This window comes from Pongo abelii, chromosome 1 (assembly GCF_028885655.2).
Source record: "Pongo abelii isolate AG06213 chromosome 1, NHGRI_mPonAbe1-v2.0_pri, whole genome shotgun sequence".
NCBI lineage: Eukaryota > Metazoa > Chordata > Mammalia > Primates > Hominidae > Pongo > Pongo abelii.
In genome coordinates, this window is record NC_071985.2 from 178,605,616 (window position 1) to 178,623,088 (window position 17,473).

Genomic DNA, 17,473 nt, shown 5'->3' on the forward strand with positions numbered 1-17,473 from the left:
CTACGGCCCCCTTACTGTCTCCTGAGAAGACCCCAGAGCACTGACCCTGCTCCATTCCAGCCAGCAGCCCTGACACCCCACCAGGGCCTGGCTCTTGGTAGCTGCTGAGTTTGTTGAGCTGATTTGGAGAATGAGCCAGAATCCCAGACAGACTAGATCTCCCTCTCTCCAGAGGTTCCAAGAACTAAGAATTGAGCCTAGGCTCCAGGGCTGGCCCTGCCTCGGGTGGCCCATCACAGTCTCACATTTCCGGATATACAGTGGTGGGGAGGGGGTGTTGAATGGGGTCCTGTCCATCTAGCAGCCCACAGCTTGGGTCTCGTTGGATCCCTGTAGGCATACCACACATGCCCCGACCAGCCAACAGAAGCTCCCTGTCCTCAAACCTCTCCCTCATTGTCCCCCTTCACCACATTACCTCCCAACCAGCACCCCCAGACTCACCACTCACAATGTCCACCCTTCCCCACATCCTACAGAATAGCACCCCCTGAGCACCAGGTCCTCCTGCTCCCATCCTCACTTTGTCCCAGTGCCTCTCCCTCCTGTACCTTCAGCATCTCTGGTCTTTCCTGGCCCCTCTAAACAGGCTCTGCTCTGACCTCTGCCCTCCCCACTGATCCAGGGAAACTGTCCTGGCCAGCATCGGGGGCCTTGCTGTCCTTATTAGGCTCCATCTCCCAGCCTGGCTGACCACTCCTTTCTTCTTGACCTTCCCATTGACACCCCTCACCGCCCTCTGCTGTCCCCTCTCCTCTACTGATGCCTCTTCCTCCAACTCTCCGCCTGTCAGTGGTCCCCAGAAGTCAGCCTCCATCCCTTTCTCTCTTTGCTTTGGCCAGAAAATGATGCTCATGCCCTTGTATTTGGCCCTGATCTCAGTCCTGAGCCCACAGCCTCTATATCCAGTTCCCTCCTAGGGGAGGCCGAGGCAGGAAAATCGACTCAGGAATGACCCATGACAAGCCCCATGACCGAAATCCCTCCCACCCTACCCCTCCACCCCTCAGTCCCTGACATCTGCCCACCTGGGCATCATTCTAGACACCCTTTCACACACACAATCAAAGCCACCAAGTGCCCTGCTCTGCCTCGGGTGGCCTATCACAGCTTCACATTCTGGATCTCTCTGTGAGCCCCAATGTGTAGACACTGAAGTCTCCGTGCACGTTACAGGTGATTCTTGTACTCGTTTAAATTCTGGGGTCCTCAGAATAGGGGCAGCCTCTAACTTGCTTCCCATACCAGGGCCCCCAGAAAATCCCTCTGCATGAAGTGGTGACTCAGCCCTTTCCCCATGGACTCGCTGCCCCAGAACCGGCCTACAGTAACCCATGCCAGCATGCCAGGACTATCTATTTCTATCCCAGGTAGATAATCTATTAGCCATAATCTCAGATGAAAGGAAGATTATTGCCCCTTACACAGATCTAATCTGTCTTTGTCACCACCCTTGCCTGATAATGCAGGATTCCCTGAGGGCAGGGCAGAAAGCCTGGAGTTAGAAAGGGAAAGAACAGAATGTTCGGGATCACCCAGTCTAGTGCCTCCTTTTACGCAGAAGGAAATGAGGCCCAGAGAGGGGCAGACACTTGCTCCCGGACTCCAGAAAAGCAACAGGGGCTGGGATTGGTCTCCTGACTCCCAGGCAGGGGCAGACAGCCAGGGGTCGGGGCTCGGTCCAACATTCTCTGCTGCCTCTTACTGTGCTCAAAGGTCATTTTAGGGATGGTTTTCTGGTTAGCCTGTTAAGATCCTGGGAGGGTGTGGGGAAGAGGATTGGGGCGGGGAGGGAGGAGGGGCTTCAGAGGTTATCTCCAGAGGGGATATTACAGGGCTGCAGAGCAGACCAGGCCTAGTGGAGAATTAGGTGCTGCTGGGAGCTCCTGCCTCTCACAGGGTCCCAGCTGCAGGGAGCCTCGGGGACTCTGGGCCGTGCGGAGTTGGGGGCATCCCCCAGAGAGCGTCGCCATGGTCTGCAGGGAGCAGTTATCAAAGAATCAGGTCAAGTGGGTGTTTGCCAGCATTACCTGTGTGTCTGCAGTGGCCATTGCCGCAATAGTCCTTGCCATCACCCTGCGGCGGCCAGGTAGGTGCCTCCCCCCATGCCATCCTGAGCGGCTTCCCTCATCGCTCGCTCCTTATCCCCACTTTCCACTTACGGCTCTGACCAGCCCCCCCTTTTTTTTTTTTTTGACGGAGTTTTGCTCTTGTTGCCCAGGCTGGAATACAATGGCGTGATTCTCGGCTCACTGCAACCTCCGCCTCCCAGGTTCAAGCGATTCTCCTGCCTCAGCCTCCCAAGTAGCTGGGATTGGGATTACAGGCACCCGCCACCACGCTCAGCTAATTTTTTGTAATTTTAGTAGAGATGGGGTTTCACCATGTTGGCCAGGCTGGTCTCGAACTCCTGACCTCAGGTGATCCACCCGCCTCAGCCTCTCAAAGTGCTGTGATTACAGGTGTGAGTCATCATGCCCAGCCAACCAGCTCTTCTTGAGCCCTCGTCCCCACCAAGCCTCATTCCCCATCCGCAGCTCTTTCTCTCTTCCATCCCCCAACCCTACATGACTTCATCCCCAGCAGAAAGTCCCATTGACTTCCCCAGCAGAAAGTCCCGTTAACTATTTTTTTTTTGAGACGGAGTTTTCATTCTTGTCCCCCAAGCTGGAGTGCAATGGTGCAATCTCAACTCACTGCAGCCTCGGCCTCCTGGATCTAAGCGGTTCTCCTGCCTCAGCCCCACAAGTAGCTGGGATCACAGGCATGTGCAACCATACCCAGCTAATTTTTTTGTGGTTTTTTTTTTGAAACGGAGTCTCTCTCTGTCACTGGAGTGTGATCTTGGCTCACTGCAACCTCTGCCTCCCAGGTTCAAGAGATTCTCCTGCTTCAGCCTCCCAAGTAGCTGGGACTACAGGTGTGCACCACCACGCTCAGCTAATTTTTGTATTTTTAGTACAGATGGTTTCATCATGTTGTCCAGGATGGTCTTGATCTCTTGACCTCCTGATCTGCCCATCTTGGCCTCCCAAAGTTCTGGGATTACAGGCATGAGCCACCATACCTGGCCTTTTTTTTTTTTTTTTTTTTTTTTTGAGACAGAGTCTCACTCTGTAACCCAGCCTAGAGTGCAGTGGCATGATATCGGCTCACTGCAACCTCCACCTCCTGGGTTCAAGCAATTCTTCCACCTCAGCCTCCCAAGTAGCTAGGATTACAGGTGGGCACCACCACACCAGACTAATTTTTTTGTATTTTTACTAGAGACGGGGTTTCGCCATGTTGGCCAGGCTGGTCTCAAACTCCTGACCTCAGGTGATCCGCCTGCCTCAGCCTCCCAAAGTGCTGGGATTATAGGCGTGAGCCACCGGGCCGGGCCAATTTTTTTTTGTATTTTTAGTAGAGACGGGGTTTCACCATGTTGGCCAGGATGGTCTTGAACTCCTGACCTCAGGTGATCTGCCCACCTTGGCCTCCCAAAGTGCTGGGATTACAAGTATGAGCCACTGTGCCTGGCCCCCTTTAACTTTTTTTCCTACTTCAGTTGCCTGAAGACCATCAGATCTTGGCTTTCAGCCCAGACCTTCCTCCTATGCCCTTCTTGGGAGTCACACAAGCAACCTCAAACTCAGCAGACTAGGCTGAGCTCATCTCTTCCCCCCAACAGCTGCTCGCCCCTGCAGCCTCTCAGTGAAGGGCTCCTCCTCCATTCACACAGGTACCTGGAGTAGCCACCACGCCCCCACCTCATGCCTGTGTTCCTCAGTCCTGAGCCTCAAGGGCTCTGCCTTTCTGCCCTCTGCCCTCCATCCCTCCAGCCCTGCCCTGTGAGAAGCTTCGAAGTCTCCTCCTGGACACCTCTTACAAGGTCCCTCTGCCTGCTTTTGTCAGCTCATGTTAGCTCTGCAGCCCAGATCTTTCCAAGCAACCCTTGCTCGCTGCCCTCAGCACACACCAACTCCTTTGCTAAAGTTCAAGGCCATTCACAACCTGATCCCAACCTTCTTCCAATCTTTTATCTTTTTTAAAAATTTTATTTACTTATTTATTTATTTTGAGACAGAGTCTTGCTCTGTCGCCCAGGCTGGAGTGCAGTGGCATGATCTGGGCTCAGTGCAACCTCCGCCTCCCAGGTTCAAGCAATTCTTTTGCCTCAGCCTCCCCAGTAGCTGGGATTACAGGCATGGACCACCACGCCCAGCTAATTTTTGTATTTTTAGTAGAGATGGGGTTTCACCATGTTGGCCAGGCTGATCGTGAACTCCTGAACTCAGGTGATCCGCCTGCCTCGGTCTCCCAAAGTGCTGGGATTACAGGTGTCAGCCACTGCACACAGCTTTTTTTTTTTTTTTTTGAGACAGTGTCTCACTCTATCACCCAGGATGCAGTGCAGTGGCATGATCTCCTGCTCACTGCAACCTCTGTCTCCCAGGTTCAAGTGATTCTCTGCCTTGGCCTCCGCAGTGGTTGGGATTACAGGCGCATGCCACCAAGCCCAACTAATTTTGTGTATTTTTAGTAGAGATGGGGTTTCACCATGTTGCCCAGGCTGGTCGTGAACTCCTGAGCTCAGGCAATCCACCCACCTTGGCCTCCCAAAGTGCTAGGATTACAGGTGTAAGCCACCAAACCCAGCCTTTTTTTTTTTTTTTTTTTTTTTTTTTGACAGAGTCTCTTTCTGTCATCCAGGCTGGAGTACAGTGGTGCAATCTCGGCTCACTGCAACCTCCACCACCCGGGTTCAGGTGATTCTCCTGCTTCAGCCTCCCGAGTAGCTGGGATTACAGGCTCCTGCCACCACGTCCATCTAGCTAATTTTTGTATGTGTAGTAGAGACATGGTTTCACCATGTTGGCCAGGATGGTCTCGAACTCCTGATCTCAGGTGATCCACACACCTCGGCCTCCCAAAGTGCTGGGATTACAGGCATGAGCCACCATGCCCGGCCCCCTCTTCCAATCTTTCCACATTCCACTTTTATGTTCCATCTCTACCAGGCCAATGGCTCTTCCTTCAGGCAACTGCACTCTCCTGAAGCCAAGCCTTTGCTTTCTCTTTGTCTGGAATAACCTATTCTCCCTTTTCTGTGAAATTTACACCCATCCTTCAAGGTCTTCCTTAAGTGTTCCCTTCTCTGTGAACCTGCCCCCCTTTTCTGACGGCCCCAGGCTGGTACTGAGGCCTCCTTGGGCCCCAGGAGCCCATTCATTTCCCTCTATTGCAGCACCAGTGAGTCTGAGCCTCACCGTCCTCTGCCAGATGGGGTACTGGACACAGTGGGAGCCCAGGGAGGGTCATGGGATGAACGAACATGAGTCTTGGGCTGGGGCGAGGACAGATGCTAACAATCCCTTGGGATTCCTTCCAGGCTGTGAGCTGGAGGCCTGCAGTCCTGATGCCGACATGCTGGACTACCTGCTGAGCCTGGGCCAGATCAGCCGCCGAGATGCCTTGGAGGTCACCTGGTACCATGCAGCCAACAGCAAGGAAGCCATGACAGCTGCCCTGAACAGTAAGTCCAGCTGCCAAGACGGAGGCAAGCCAGGGAAGGGGATGGAGAAGACAGAGGGAGAAAAGTGAGGATCAGACACTGGTCACTGTGGTGGCATGACGGCTGTTTACATGTCTTTCCGCACAAGGAAATAGGGGCTCAGAAGCCTTAAGTGACTGGCTCAGGGTTACGCAGCTGACAAACTCCGAGCTTAGATTTAAACCACATGTCTGACTCCAAAGTCATGACTATACTGCCCTCCCTCCCAGCTACCCCTTCCTCGACCTGTCAGGGACCAAACTGTAAGGAAGCCTTTACCTTCAAAGCCTCAAGAAGCCAGAAATCTGCACTTCAAAAATGGTTACAGTAACCAGTTGGCCAAGGTTCACTGGGCGCACATTACACACAGGTTCCTCTGGGACTACCATGCAACCTGTTTCATGGGTACCATTTCACAGGAGAAAAACAGAGGCTCAGAAAAGTTAGGTGACTTAGCCAAAGTTACACTATCTGAAAGCGGTTAAGCCAACATTGGAGCCCAGAGTGGTCAGCCCCAGAGTGCACGCTCCAAGCCACTGAGTGACGCTTGACCCCCACCCTCTCCTTCAGGGCTGTTGGGAAGCTCAGTAGATAATGTTCACGAACATGCTAGTGAACTTTAAAGAAGTAGCTATAAAAGATGAAGGGAAAAGTCCTCAAACCCGGGCACGTTTCAGAAGACACAGGCTGCTGGCCCCACCCCCAAGTGATGCTGAGGCTGCTGGCCCCAGGACCACACTTTGAGAACCACTGCTCAAGCAAACTCCTTCCATTTCAGTCAAGGAAACTGGGGTCTGAGGGCTGGTAGAATGACCGAATCAACCAAAGAAGGGCTCTTTTGAGGTCATTATTAATAATTATGCTGAAGCAACAGAAATACACCAGATGGCCCCTTGCACTAGTTAAGCAATCCGCTCCATATAAATAACTAACACTTAGTGAATGCCTAACCAGGGATATTTTATTATTTAATTCTTGTAGATGAGGAAACAGGCACAAAAAGGTCAAATAACCTTCCCAAGATCACACAGCTGGAAAGTATTAGGGTGGGGACTGGAAGCCAGCAGTGTCAATTCACGGTCTGCACACAGCCACCGTGATCTCCTGCAGATGGGTAGAGCTGGCACGAGGAGGGCTAGTGACTGCATGTCCCCTTCCCTCCTTCCTGAGGACCAGGGCTGCAGCTGTGGCCACAGGAAACAAATCCTTTCCTCTCATCTCTTTCTCCTCCTTCACTTCCCACCCCGAAGCAAGTCAGCCCCCAGGTTCAGCCTCTGGAAGGCAAGTCACAATTTTTAAGGTGAAGAGAGTTTTTGTTTGTTTGCTTTGAGACAGGATCTCGCTCTTCTGCCGAGGCTGGAGTGCACTGGTGTGATCTTGGCTCACTGCAACCTCCACCTCCCAGGTTCAAGTGATTCTTCCTGCCTTAGCCTCCCGAGTAGCTGGGATTACAGGAGCCCACCACCATGCCTGGCTAATTTTTGTATTTTTAGTAGAGACGGGGTTTCACCATGTTGACCAGGCTAGTCTCGAACTCCTAAACTCAAGTGATCTGCCCGCCTCGGGCTCCCAAAGTGCTAGGATTACAGGCGTAAGCCACCACGCCTGGCTGAGGAAGTGATTTTTTTAAGCCAACAATAAAGGATAAGCAGGAGGTGCCATAGTAAAGTTGAGAGAAGAGAGTTGCCAGGCAACAGCCCAGAGATGGGGAGGACAAAACAAATTAAAGCCTTGCTACCCAACATGTGGCCCATGGACCAGCAGCATGCCCATCCCTGGGGAGTGTGTTAAAAATGCAGAATCTCGGGCCAGGCCTGGTGGCTCATGCCTGTAATTCCAGCACTTTGGGAGGGTGAGGCGGGTGGATCACCTGAGGTCAGGAGTTCGAGACCAGCCTGGCTGATATGGTAAAACCGTGTCTCCACTAAAAGTACAAAAATTAGCCATGCATGGTGGTGATGCATACCTGTAGTCCCAGCTACTCAGGAGGCTGAGGCAGGAGAATCGCTTGAACCCAGTAGGCAGAGGTTGCAGTGAGCTGTGATCGCACCACGGCACTCCAGCCTGGGTAAAAGAGCCAGACTTCATCTAAAAAAAAAAAAAAAGCAGAATCTTAGGCCCTGCCGCAGACCTAGTGATCAGAACATGCATTTTTACAGTTCCTGGGGGATCTATGTGCACATTAAAGTTGGAGAAGCTGGGTGGCTGGAACTCAGAGGATGAAGGAGAGTGGAACATGAGATGAAACTGGAAAATCTGGCAGGCCCTGATTGTACAGACCACAAAGACTATGATAAAGAGTTTGGGTTTCATGTTCAGAGCAATGGGTAGGTTTTCTGGCCTTTTTTAACAGGAAGTGACATGATCAGGTACATATTTAGGACACTCACTTGGCTGGCTCTATAGAGAACAGACTTGCAGGGAAGCAGTGCTAGAGGTGAGAAGAATGGTCAGGAGTCGGGGAGAAAGCAGGAGAAAAGGCCCCTTCTGGCATCAATTGTTTGTGATGCTGCAAGGGCCAAAAGCGACCCCTCTCCCCTCCACTACACTCTTCAAGTGTGAGTGTCCCTTGTGTGATTTTCTAGAGACAGCTTCCCATTAGAAAGGTCTGAGCTCCCTAATAGACTGAATTCTTGAAGGCAGGAATCAGAAGATGTCCACCTGATTGAGTTAACTACGTGAAGCTAAAAGATAACTCAGTGTCGGTGATGATGCAGTGAGATGGGCAACCTTGTGCGGGAACAGGAATCAGAACAACTTTTCCGGAAAGCAGTTTGATAACATGGGCTTTAAAAATGACCCTGTGGGCTGGGCAGTGAGACTCACACCTGTAATCTCAACACTTTGAGAGGCCAAAGTGGGAGGATTGCTTGAGCCCAGGAGTTCAAGACTAGACAGGGCAACATAGCAAGACTAATAGCAAAAATCAGAAACTTACCAAAGCATCTCAGGAATGGGGGATGATCAACTACATGGTAGTGAACACCCTCAACCAGGGCTTTTGAAGCTTTTTGGGTTTTTGCCTTGTTTGCTCTAAAGAGATGTATAAAAAAAGATCGTGGAAATGTGTCATAATGTTGAAAAAACATAAAAAATTATAAATGCAGTGGAGTCTCAACTGTGTAAAAACTATGCATAGGGCCAGGCGCAGTGGCTCACGCCTGTAATCCCAGCACTTTGGGAGGCTGAGGTGGTCGGATCATTTGAGGTCAGAAGTTCTCAGAGCAGCCTGGCCAATATGGTGAAACCCCGTCGCCACTAAATACAAAAATTAGCTAGGCATGGTGGCACACGCCTGTAAATCCCAGCTACTTGGGAGGCTGAGGCAGGAGAATTTCAAGAATTGCTTGAAACTAGGAGATGGAGGTTGTAGTGAGACAAGATCACGCCTCTGCACTCCAGCCTGGGCGACAGAGCAAGACTCTGTCTCCAAAAAAAAAAAAAAAACACACAAATCTATGCATAGAAGAAAATGGAAGAAAAAATCCATCAAAATGTGAAACTATGATGGAAGTGTGGGTGAATATTTTCCTCTTCCGCTTTTCTGTATTTCTCAAATGTTCTGTAATTTGTAATGCTTTTACGATGAGAAAGAAGTTTTCTTTTTTTAAAAAAGGAACTGACTGAGTTTTTGCCTCTTCCACAGGCAACATCACAGTCCTGGAGGCTGACGTCAATGTAGAAGGGCTCGGCACAGCCAATGAGACAGGAGTTCCCATCATGGCACACCCCCCGGCTATCTACAGTGACAACACACTGGAGCAGTGGCTGGACACTGTGCTGGGCTCTTCCCAAAAGGGTAAGGGCCTCTCTGGAAACCCTCTCTGGCCCCCAGCCCTCTGGCCCTGGGGCAGCATGTGCAGAGATCCCTCACTAGGAAGCAAGTCCAGCCCTGACACGAGGTGCTCATTGCCTTGGCTTTCTCATCACAATGTCATAGATGCCCAGGCTCAATGAGGACTAGGCGAGATGGGGAGTGTGTCAGCACAGGTCCTGGTGTTCTCTCCTGGACACACAGGGGAGACAGCCGGCAGTACAGTGTGAACTGCAAAGTGCCACGCATGCTCAGAGTGCTTCCTCCTGTATCCACAGAACTGGACGTAAAATGTTCAAAGCCCAGCCCCACCCTTCCCCTCTGCACCCCTTCACCAGTCACAGTCAGAATCCAGGCGTCACCATAATGCCTCCCTCTCCCTCATCCTCACAGCCACTCAGTTGCTGCATCCACCAATCCTAACCCCTAACCCTGCCCCCATCTAGTCACAGCCACATTGTATCTCTCCAGGACCTCCCTCCTCACTGGCTTCCTGCCCCAAATTCGGCCCCTCCAGGCTTCCCTTGACCACCATGACCACACACACGCACCTGAGGGATCTTTTCAAAACACCAGTTTTGTCATGCCACACCTCTGCTTTAACCCTCCATGGCTCCCCACTGTCCTCAGGAAAAAGTGTGATCTTGGCCTGGCTTTCAACATCCCTCTATATCTTCCCAGCCTCGTCTCCTCACCACCCTGAAAAGTACCAAGTCCTTCCTCTGCACAGATCTCCTCCTCTACCCAAATGCACCTTCCTGGAGGCTGAGTAACCTCCCTACAGGCTCTGGTGGTTTAAGACCCTCTGAGTCTGCCCTGCTCAGGAACCACAGCCCCCTTTCAGCAGAGACTTGATTCCCAGCTGCGGCAACCACAAGCCCAAGTCCTTACCTGGCCTGTTTCCTCCCTGCAGGAGATGGGAACTCCTCTAGAGGCAGGCCCTTCTTCTGAGTTAGCTCTGTCTCTTCGAAAGGCTTTCCTCACACCCTGCAGGGATGTGGTGCTTGTCCTTCTGCCCTCCCCTGACTCCACCATGCACACACGCACACGCACACACACGCCCTCTCTGCTTTCTGCCCAGGGAGTCACATATTCCTAGTTCCTTCATCAGTTCCCCAAGCCCTTGTCCCTTTCCCCACAGGCATCAAACTGGACTTCAAGAACATCAAGGCCGTGGGCCCCTCCCTGGACCTCCTGCGGCGGCTGACAGAGGAAGGCAAAGTCCGGCGGCCCATATGGATCAACGCTGACATCTTAAAGGGCCCCAACATGCTCATCTCAACTGAGGTCAATGCCACACAGTGAGTGTCCGCCTCTCTGTTCCAGCTGTGTCCAGCCCTCTTCTGTCAAACACCTACCACAGGATGGGGATCTTAGGGGACCTCTGAGTTTGCCTCCAGTCACACTATGTATAGCCTCACCTCTGAGCCTTTGCACATGCTGTTCCCTCTTCCTCCAATGCCTTTCCCCCCTTTTCTGACAAACCGCTGGCCAGTCATTATCTCCTCTAGAAACTTCCTTGACATCCTAGGCTGCTGCAGGACTTCCTCTGGGTCCCTCAACCCCTACACTTCTAACACAGCCCCGACTTCATGGGGCTGTCACTGTGCATTCACAGATTTGTCACTCCTACTACACTGAACCCCTGGAGGGCAGACAGGGCCAAGTGCCCCCTTGTATTCCCCAGTGACCAGCACAGGATTTGGCCTGCTAGAGAAGTCTAAAACCTTGATTCCTTCCCCAGCTGGAATTCCCCTCATGAATTCCAGCACTGCTGCTCAAAGCCCTCACATACAGTAGTTGCACAGTGCTCTACAGTTTACAAAGAGACCACATAAAAGGAGAGAATGTCTTTGATCCGATCCTTACATAGCACTGCCAGGTTAGGGCTTTCTCCCCATTTTGCAGATGATAAAGCTGACAATAGTGGAAGCTCAATTTGTTCAAAGTTTATTATGTGTCCCAGAACTGTTTTAAGCACTTGACTTGCAGAACACCATTTAACTCATGAGAATGAGGTAGCTGGTATTATTTTCATTTTATTAATGCAGGAACTATATTATAGAAGTTAAAAGACCTGCCTAAGTCTGGTAAGTGGCAAAGCAAAGATTCAAACCCAGGCCTTTCTGATTCTAAGCTCCAGGCTCTTTCCCATCCATCTCTTCCTCCATCCATCCAACCAGCCAGCAACCCATCCATCTAGTATTTATTATTGTGCTTCTCAAGCTGAGGTGCCTTCCAAAAGTAGCAGTTTGGAAAATGTAATCAATGGCCCAAGATAAATATGACCTGTCTTCTTGGAGTGCTAATTTTACTCCGTAGGTTTTTTTGGGTGGGCAGTGGGTAGCAACATAATTTGCCTATTAAAATTTGCATCTTTTGAAGAAGAAAAGTACAAAGAAAAAACTAAAATATTTTCATCAAGGCAAAGTTCAAATAAAATTTTAGGCTGGGCACAGTGGCTCACACCTATAATCCCAGTACTTTGGGAGGCCGAGGTGAGCAGATCCCTTGAGCTCAGGAGTTTGAAACCAGCCTGGGCAACACAGCGAGACCATGTACAGAAAGCAAAGAGAAAGATATGAAAGGAAGAAAAGAAGGAAGGGAGGGAGGGAGGAAGGAAAGCAGGAAGGCAGGAAAAAAAAATTTTTTTTTTTGAGACAGAGTCTCGCTCTGTTGCCCAAGTTGGAGTGCAATGGCACGATCTCAGCTCACCACAACCTCTGCCTCCTGGGTTCAAGCAATTTTGCTGCCTCAGCCTCCCAAGTAGCTGGGATTATAGCCATGCACCACCACGTTCAGCTAATTTTGTATTTTTAGTAGAGACGGGGTTTCTCCATGTTGGTCAGGCTGGTTTCGAACTCCCGACCTCAGGTGATCCACCTGCCTCAGCCTCCCAAAGTGCTGGGATTACAGGCTGGGATTTCCCAGCTGGCAAAGCTCAGATTCCCACACGCTGGGGCTCTGAGTTAGTTTCCTGTCTATATGGGGATGTTTAAGAAGCCTGCCCTGCTGGAAGGGATGCTGTCTATGAGGTTGAGTTACCTGCCCAAGATCAGAATCAGGATCTGAACCCAGACTTCCCTGACTCCAAAGTCCACGCCCAATTTATGGGACCTGAAACAAGCCATTCTGTTCTTTTGGGACTCTGCTTCTGACCTTATCATAGATCCAATAGGCTCTGCCACTCCCTAGCACTGTGATGAGAACCCAGAGGAGAGGAAGGGGCCGCCGCAGCTCCGTGAGACCAACATGTCTGATTTTTTTTGCAGGTTCCTGGCCCTGGTCCAGGAGAAGTATCCCAAGGCTACCCTGTCTCCAGGTTGGACCACCTTCTACGTGTCCACGTCACCAAACACGACGTACACCCGAGCCATGGTGGAGAAGATGCACGAGCTGGTGGGAGGGGTGCCCCAGAGGGTCACCTTCCCTGTGCGGTCTTCCATGGTGCGGGCCGCCTGGCCCCACTTCAGCTGGCTGCTGAGCCAATCTGAGAGGTGAAAACCACCAAACCCACCCCCACCCTCCTGGAGGCACTGATGCCTCCAGCAAGATCCCAGAAGCTCATGGCTGGAAGGGTCTTAAAGGTCATTTCATCCAACCCCTGCCAGTGCTCATGCCCTCTACAGAGTCCCTGCTTTCTGCTTGCATTTCTCTGGTGATGAGTTACTCACTACCTCCCGAGGGAGCCCTTTCATTGGTGGGTAATTCTCTGCCCTCTGGAAAATATTTATACCAAGACACAATTTGTCTCCCCACAGCTTCCTCCAATAGGAGCCAGCTGTACCCCTGGGGCTACACAAATTGTGCCTTCAACCCCTGTCCTAGGATAGCCCTGTAGGAATTTAGAGACTCCCCTGCCCCCACTATCCCCCCTACCTTCCACAGGACTCCCAAAGCTGCCCCCTCCCCCTCTTGATGCCTGACCCACCCTTCCACACCCTCCCCCATCTGTCCTGCCCCTTTCCTAAGATAGGACTCAGAAATAGACACTGCAAGTGAGGAGGCAGGACAGGCTCCCCCTCCCTCCTGGGCCTCTGCTTTCAGTCATCTTTCCTGAATTCCCTCTGGTTCCTGCCCTTGGGAAGGGGTAGGACTCAGGGAGAAATGGCAGGTGGGCGACTGGAGGACAGATGCTCTACCCTGGGCCCAGCTGACATCCAGTTCTGAGCACAGGAGTGGGGCTGAGGGTCTTGCTGGGCCCAGACAGGCACCAAGCCAGCTCTCCTGTCCCCAGGTACAGCCTGACGCTGTGGCAGGCTGCCTCGGACCCCATGTCGGTGGAGGATCTGCTCTACGTCCGGGATAACACTGCTGTCCACCAAGTCTACTATGACATCTTTGAGCCTCTCCTGTCACAGTTCAAGCAGCTGGCCTGTAAGGAGAGGAACTGGGAAGGGTGGTGTGGGCTGGATTCTGCAGGGAGCAGCACTTGGTGGGCACTGGAGCAGAGCTGGGTGGAAGGGATATCAGAAGGGGGAAGGCTGGGGTGGGACAGGAGGCAGCTGCATTTTGTGTGCCAGGCCCTGGGATGGTATGCTAAGCTTCAAACATCCATTTAATTTTTATTTATTTATTTTTTTGAGACAGACTGACTCTGTCACCCAGGCTGGAGTGCAGTGCAATCTCGGCTCCCTGTAACCTCCGCCTCCTGGGTTCAAGCGATTCTCCTGCGCCACCATGCCCGGCTAATTTTTGTATTTTTAATAGAGATGGGGTTTCACCATGTTGGGCCAGGCTGGTCTCGAACTTCTGCCCTCAGGTGATCCACCCGCCTTGGACTCCCAAAGTGCTGGGATTACAGGCGTGAGCCACCTGCCTGACCCACACATTCATTTTATACAGAAACTGAGGGATTCCATTTTATAGAGAAACAGCGGCTCAAAACAGTTCAGGAATTTATACAGTCACTCAGCTTGTATGTGGCCCAGCAGGTAGGAAACCAGCAAATTCCAAACCCCCCATTATTTCCCTTGGTGCACAGCTCCACTGCCGGTTACTCTAACGTTTCAGAGGCCTCCACTGTATTCGTTAAGCAGTGATCAGATGCCACCATCCAAACCCCTCATTCCCTTGACCCCGAACCCAGAAGAGCCGCAGTTAAGCCATCTCAAAGGGGCCCCATCAGACTCAGCATTCCTGCCATGGGAGCCACCTAAGCAAGGGGGAAGGACACCAGCTCTGGGGCCAGGCAGACCTGGTCCCATCAGGTTCCACTCCCAGCAACTTTGCTTACTGCTTATAAGACCTTGGGCAAGTCACTTCTTCTAGTCTACAAAGCAAGGAAATGAGAGCTACTTGGCAGGGTGCCATGAGGCTTAAAGAGGATGCCCGTAGAGCTGTGGCCTATGGGACCCTAGCAACCAGGTAAGGTGTTCTGTGAATGGCAGCCACTTCACCTTGGCGATTTGGGGCCCCACAGTAAATGCCACACGGAAACCAATGTACTACACGGGAGGCAGCCTGATCCCTCTTCTCCAGCTGCCCGGGGATGACGGTCTGAATGTGGAGTGGCTGGTTCCTGACGTCCAGGGCAGCGGTAAAACAGCAACAATGACCCTCCCAGGTAAGGTCTACCCTTCAGCCCTGATGCTCCCAGCTCATCTGCAGGGGTGTCCTTTGCTTGGGGCAGGTACCGCCGGTCTCTGTTGCCATGGCAACACGGGTTTATTTACACCACACCCTGGATGCAAGGTTGGACAGGGTTGCAGGAGAGGGAGAGAGAGTACAGTGATGTCAAGAGCACAGGGCTCCTGGCCTTCAGACCAGTCCTCAGCCACATTGCTGCAGGCAAGGCCGGCACTGGCCCCCAGGCTGAGTCATGGGTAAAGACCAAGAGCTGAAACAAGAGTTTCTCATGCACCAGGCACATTTATAAAGCAACCCATCCACCTGGAGCCCAAAACTGGGTTGACAGATTCCAGAGAGGCAAGGTCCCTGATGACCCCATAACTCCCACTGCCCCTTTAACAAGGGACTCTTAACACCTTATGATAACCCAAATCCTAAACACTGTTGCCTCTGCCGCCTCTTCCAGACACAGAAGGCATGATCCTGCTGAACACTGGCCTCGAGGGAACTGTGTCTGAAAACCCCGTGCCCATTGTTCATACTCCAAGTGGCAGCATCCTGACGCTGGAGTCCTGCCTGCAGCAGCTGGCCACACATCCCGGACACTGGGGCATCCATTTGCAAATAGCAGAGCCCGCAGCCCTCCGGCCATCCCTGGCCTTGCTGGCACGCTTCTCCAGCCTTGGCCTCTTGCATTGGCCTGTGTGGGTTGGGGCCAAAATCTCCCACGGGAGTTTTTCGGTCCCTGGCCATGTGGCTGGCAGAGAGCTGCTTACAGCTGTGGCTGAGGTCTTCCCCCACGTGACTGTGGCACCAGGCTGGCCTGAGGAGGTGCTGGGCAGTGGCTACAGGGAACAGCTGCTCACAGATATGCTAGAGCTGTGCCAGGGGCTCTGGCAACCTGTGTCCTTCCAGATGCAGGCCATGCTGCTGGGCCACAGCACAGCTGGAGCCATAGCCAGGCTGCTGGCATCCTCCCCCCGGGCCACCGTCACAGTGGAGTACGACCCAGCTGGGGGCGACTATGCCTCTGTGAGGACAGCACTGCTGGCAGCTAGGGCTGTGGACAGCACCCGAGTCTACTACAGGCTGCCCCAGGGGTACCGCAAGGACTTGCTGGCCGATGTTGGCAGAAACTGAGCACCCAGGGGTGGTGGGCCAGCGGACCTCAGGGCAGAGGCTTCCCACGGAGAGGCAGAAAGAAATAAAGGTCTTGGCTTTCTCCAGGCACTGTATGTGAGTCCTTGGGGACAGGACGGAGTGGGAGTGGGCATGATGTGGCCACTGAGGGCATCTACAGGGTCTGGAGGCTGGGGGCCAGATCATTCCGGTTGTCCAAGAGAAACTGCTCGCAAGCCTTGAAGGTGGTGTAGAACTCAGAGGAGAGGCCGGCCACGTTGGTGGTCACATAGTTGAGAACACCTGGGGTGGCCTGGTTGTAGTAGGACACCTGCAGGGTGGGAAGCCAAGCTCAGGGGGACCGAGCTAGGGAAGGGTCCTGGGAAGGGGTGGGAGCCCAGTGGACACGAGGCTGATGGTGAGTCAGCCTTGCTGGCCTTCTGGGAGGGCAGAATATTCAACCCAACTCCCCAGGGTCTTAGATTACACAGTTGCCCAGCATGACCTCCTCCAGCTGATCTCCCCCAACCCTTCCTCGGGCGCTGACAACCCTGGCTTCCCACACCACACAACACGTTGTCATCATGCATCTTCCCCACCAGCCAGAGGCCCTGGAGGGCAGAGGCTGCGTCTCCAGGACCCAGCTCTGAATCTCGGCCATAGAGACACGTTAGACATTAGCCCAGGGATGGTTCTGAGGCGCTCATGGGTTCAAGCATATGAATTCAGCAAACACCGGCTGAGTCTCTGCTGGGTGAGTCTCAAGGCCAGACCCAGGCTACAGGGCCCTAACAGAAGCTGTGAGCGGGGAGGCTGCCGTACCCCACCCTCGCTTTCCCTCAGCCTCCTCCCCATGTTTTCCATCAACACGGACTGTGCTGCTGGGTTTTATGGGCCCTCAGAGCCATATAAAGCCTTCCTAGATGAGAAGGCCTATCCAAGTGAATTGACGAGTGAGATGGAATTTCAGTTCCGAACCCAGGCCTTCTGCCTTCAGCACCCAGAGCTTTTTCCAAGACCATGCAGTGGCCTCTGACTTACCTGTACACAGATTAGATCATTTTCAGCCCCTGATACTCTCAGGCTCCCCCAGGCTGGAAGGGGGAGCCTGCTGGGGGGCCAGCTCTGAGACTATCCTAGCCCAGCAGTGCTGAGCTCAATACACGTGTGTTGGGGTGGAGCCAGGCTGGGGGCGTGGTTAGGGGGACCGGCCTCACCTTGGTCAGCTGGTCCCCCTCGCGCCAGAGGCAGAAGCCTGAGCAGAGGGTCTCTCCACGTCTGTACTCTGGCGTCTCTCGGTGTGTGGGCAGCGTGACCGACCTCAGCGCGATGACATAGGGGTCCCTGAGTGAAGGAAGGGTAGCAAGGGGACAGGGGTCAGCCACAGAAGAAAGTGGGGGCCTGTTCTGCCCAACCAAGGCCCAGACCCTGCCCCC

At 52.8% G+C, this 17,473-nt stretch overlaps 2 protein-coding genes across 4 annotated transcripts in view; one reads left to right on the forward strand and one right to left on the reverse strand.

Annotated features, from left to right (window-relative positions):
• Window positions 1–17,473, reverse strand: part of ACOT11 (acyl-CoA thioesterase 11) — a 169,048-nt gene that overhangs the window by 10,661 nt on the left and 140,914 nt on the right. Inside the window, 2 exon segments of one of the 3 annotated variants that reach the window (NM_001133732.1) lie at window positions 13,924–16,368; window positions 17,255–17,381. In NM_001133732.1, coding sequence (NP_001127204.1) covers window positions 16,213–16,368; window positions 17,255–17,381 — 283 coding nt within the window. In that variant the 3' untranslated portion in view covers window positions 13,924–16,212. 3 annotated transcript variants of the gene reach the window in all.
• Window positions 1,847–16,146, forward strand: FAM151A (family with sequence similarity 151 member A). Its single transcript, NM_001131486.1, is given in 8 exon segments — window positions 1,847–2,089; window positions 5,372–5,515; window positions 9,180–9,332; window positions 10,489–10,648; window positions 12,620–12,844; window positions 13,585–13,724; window positions 14,770–14,913; window positions 15,385–16,146. Coding segments are annotated over 8 exon segments (1,758 nt in total). The 5' UTR covers window positions 1,847–1,971; the 3' UTR covers window positions 16,059–16,146.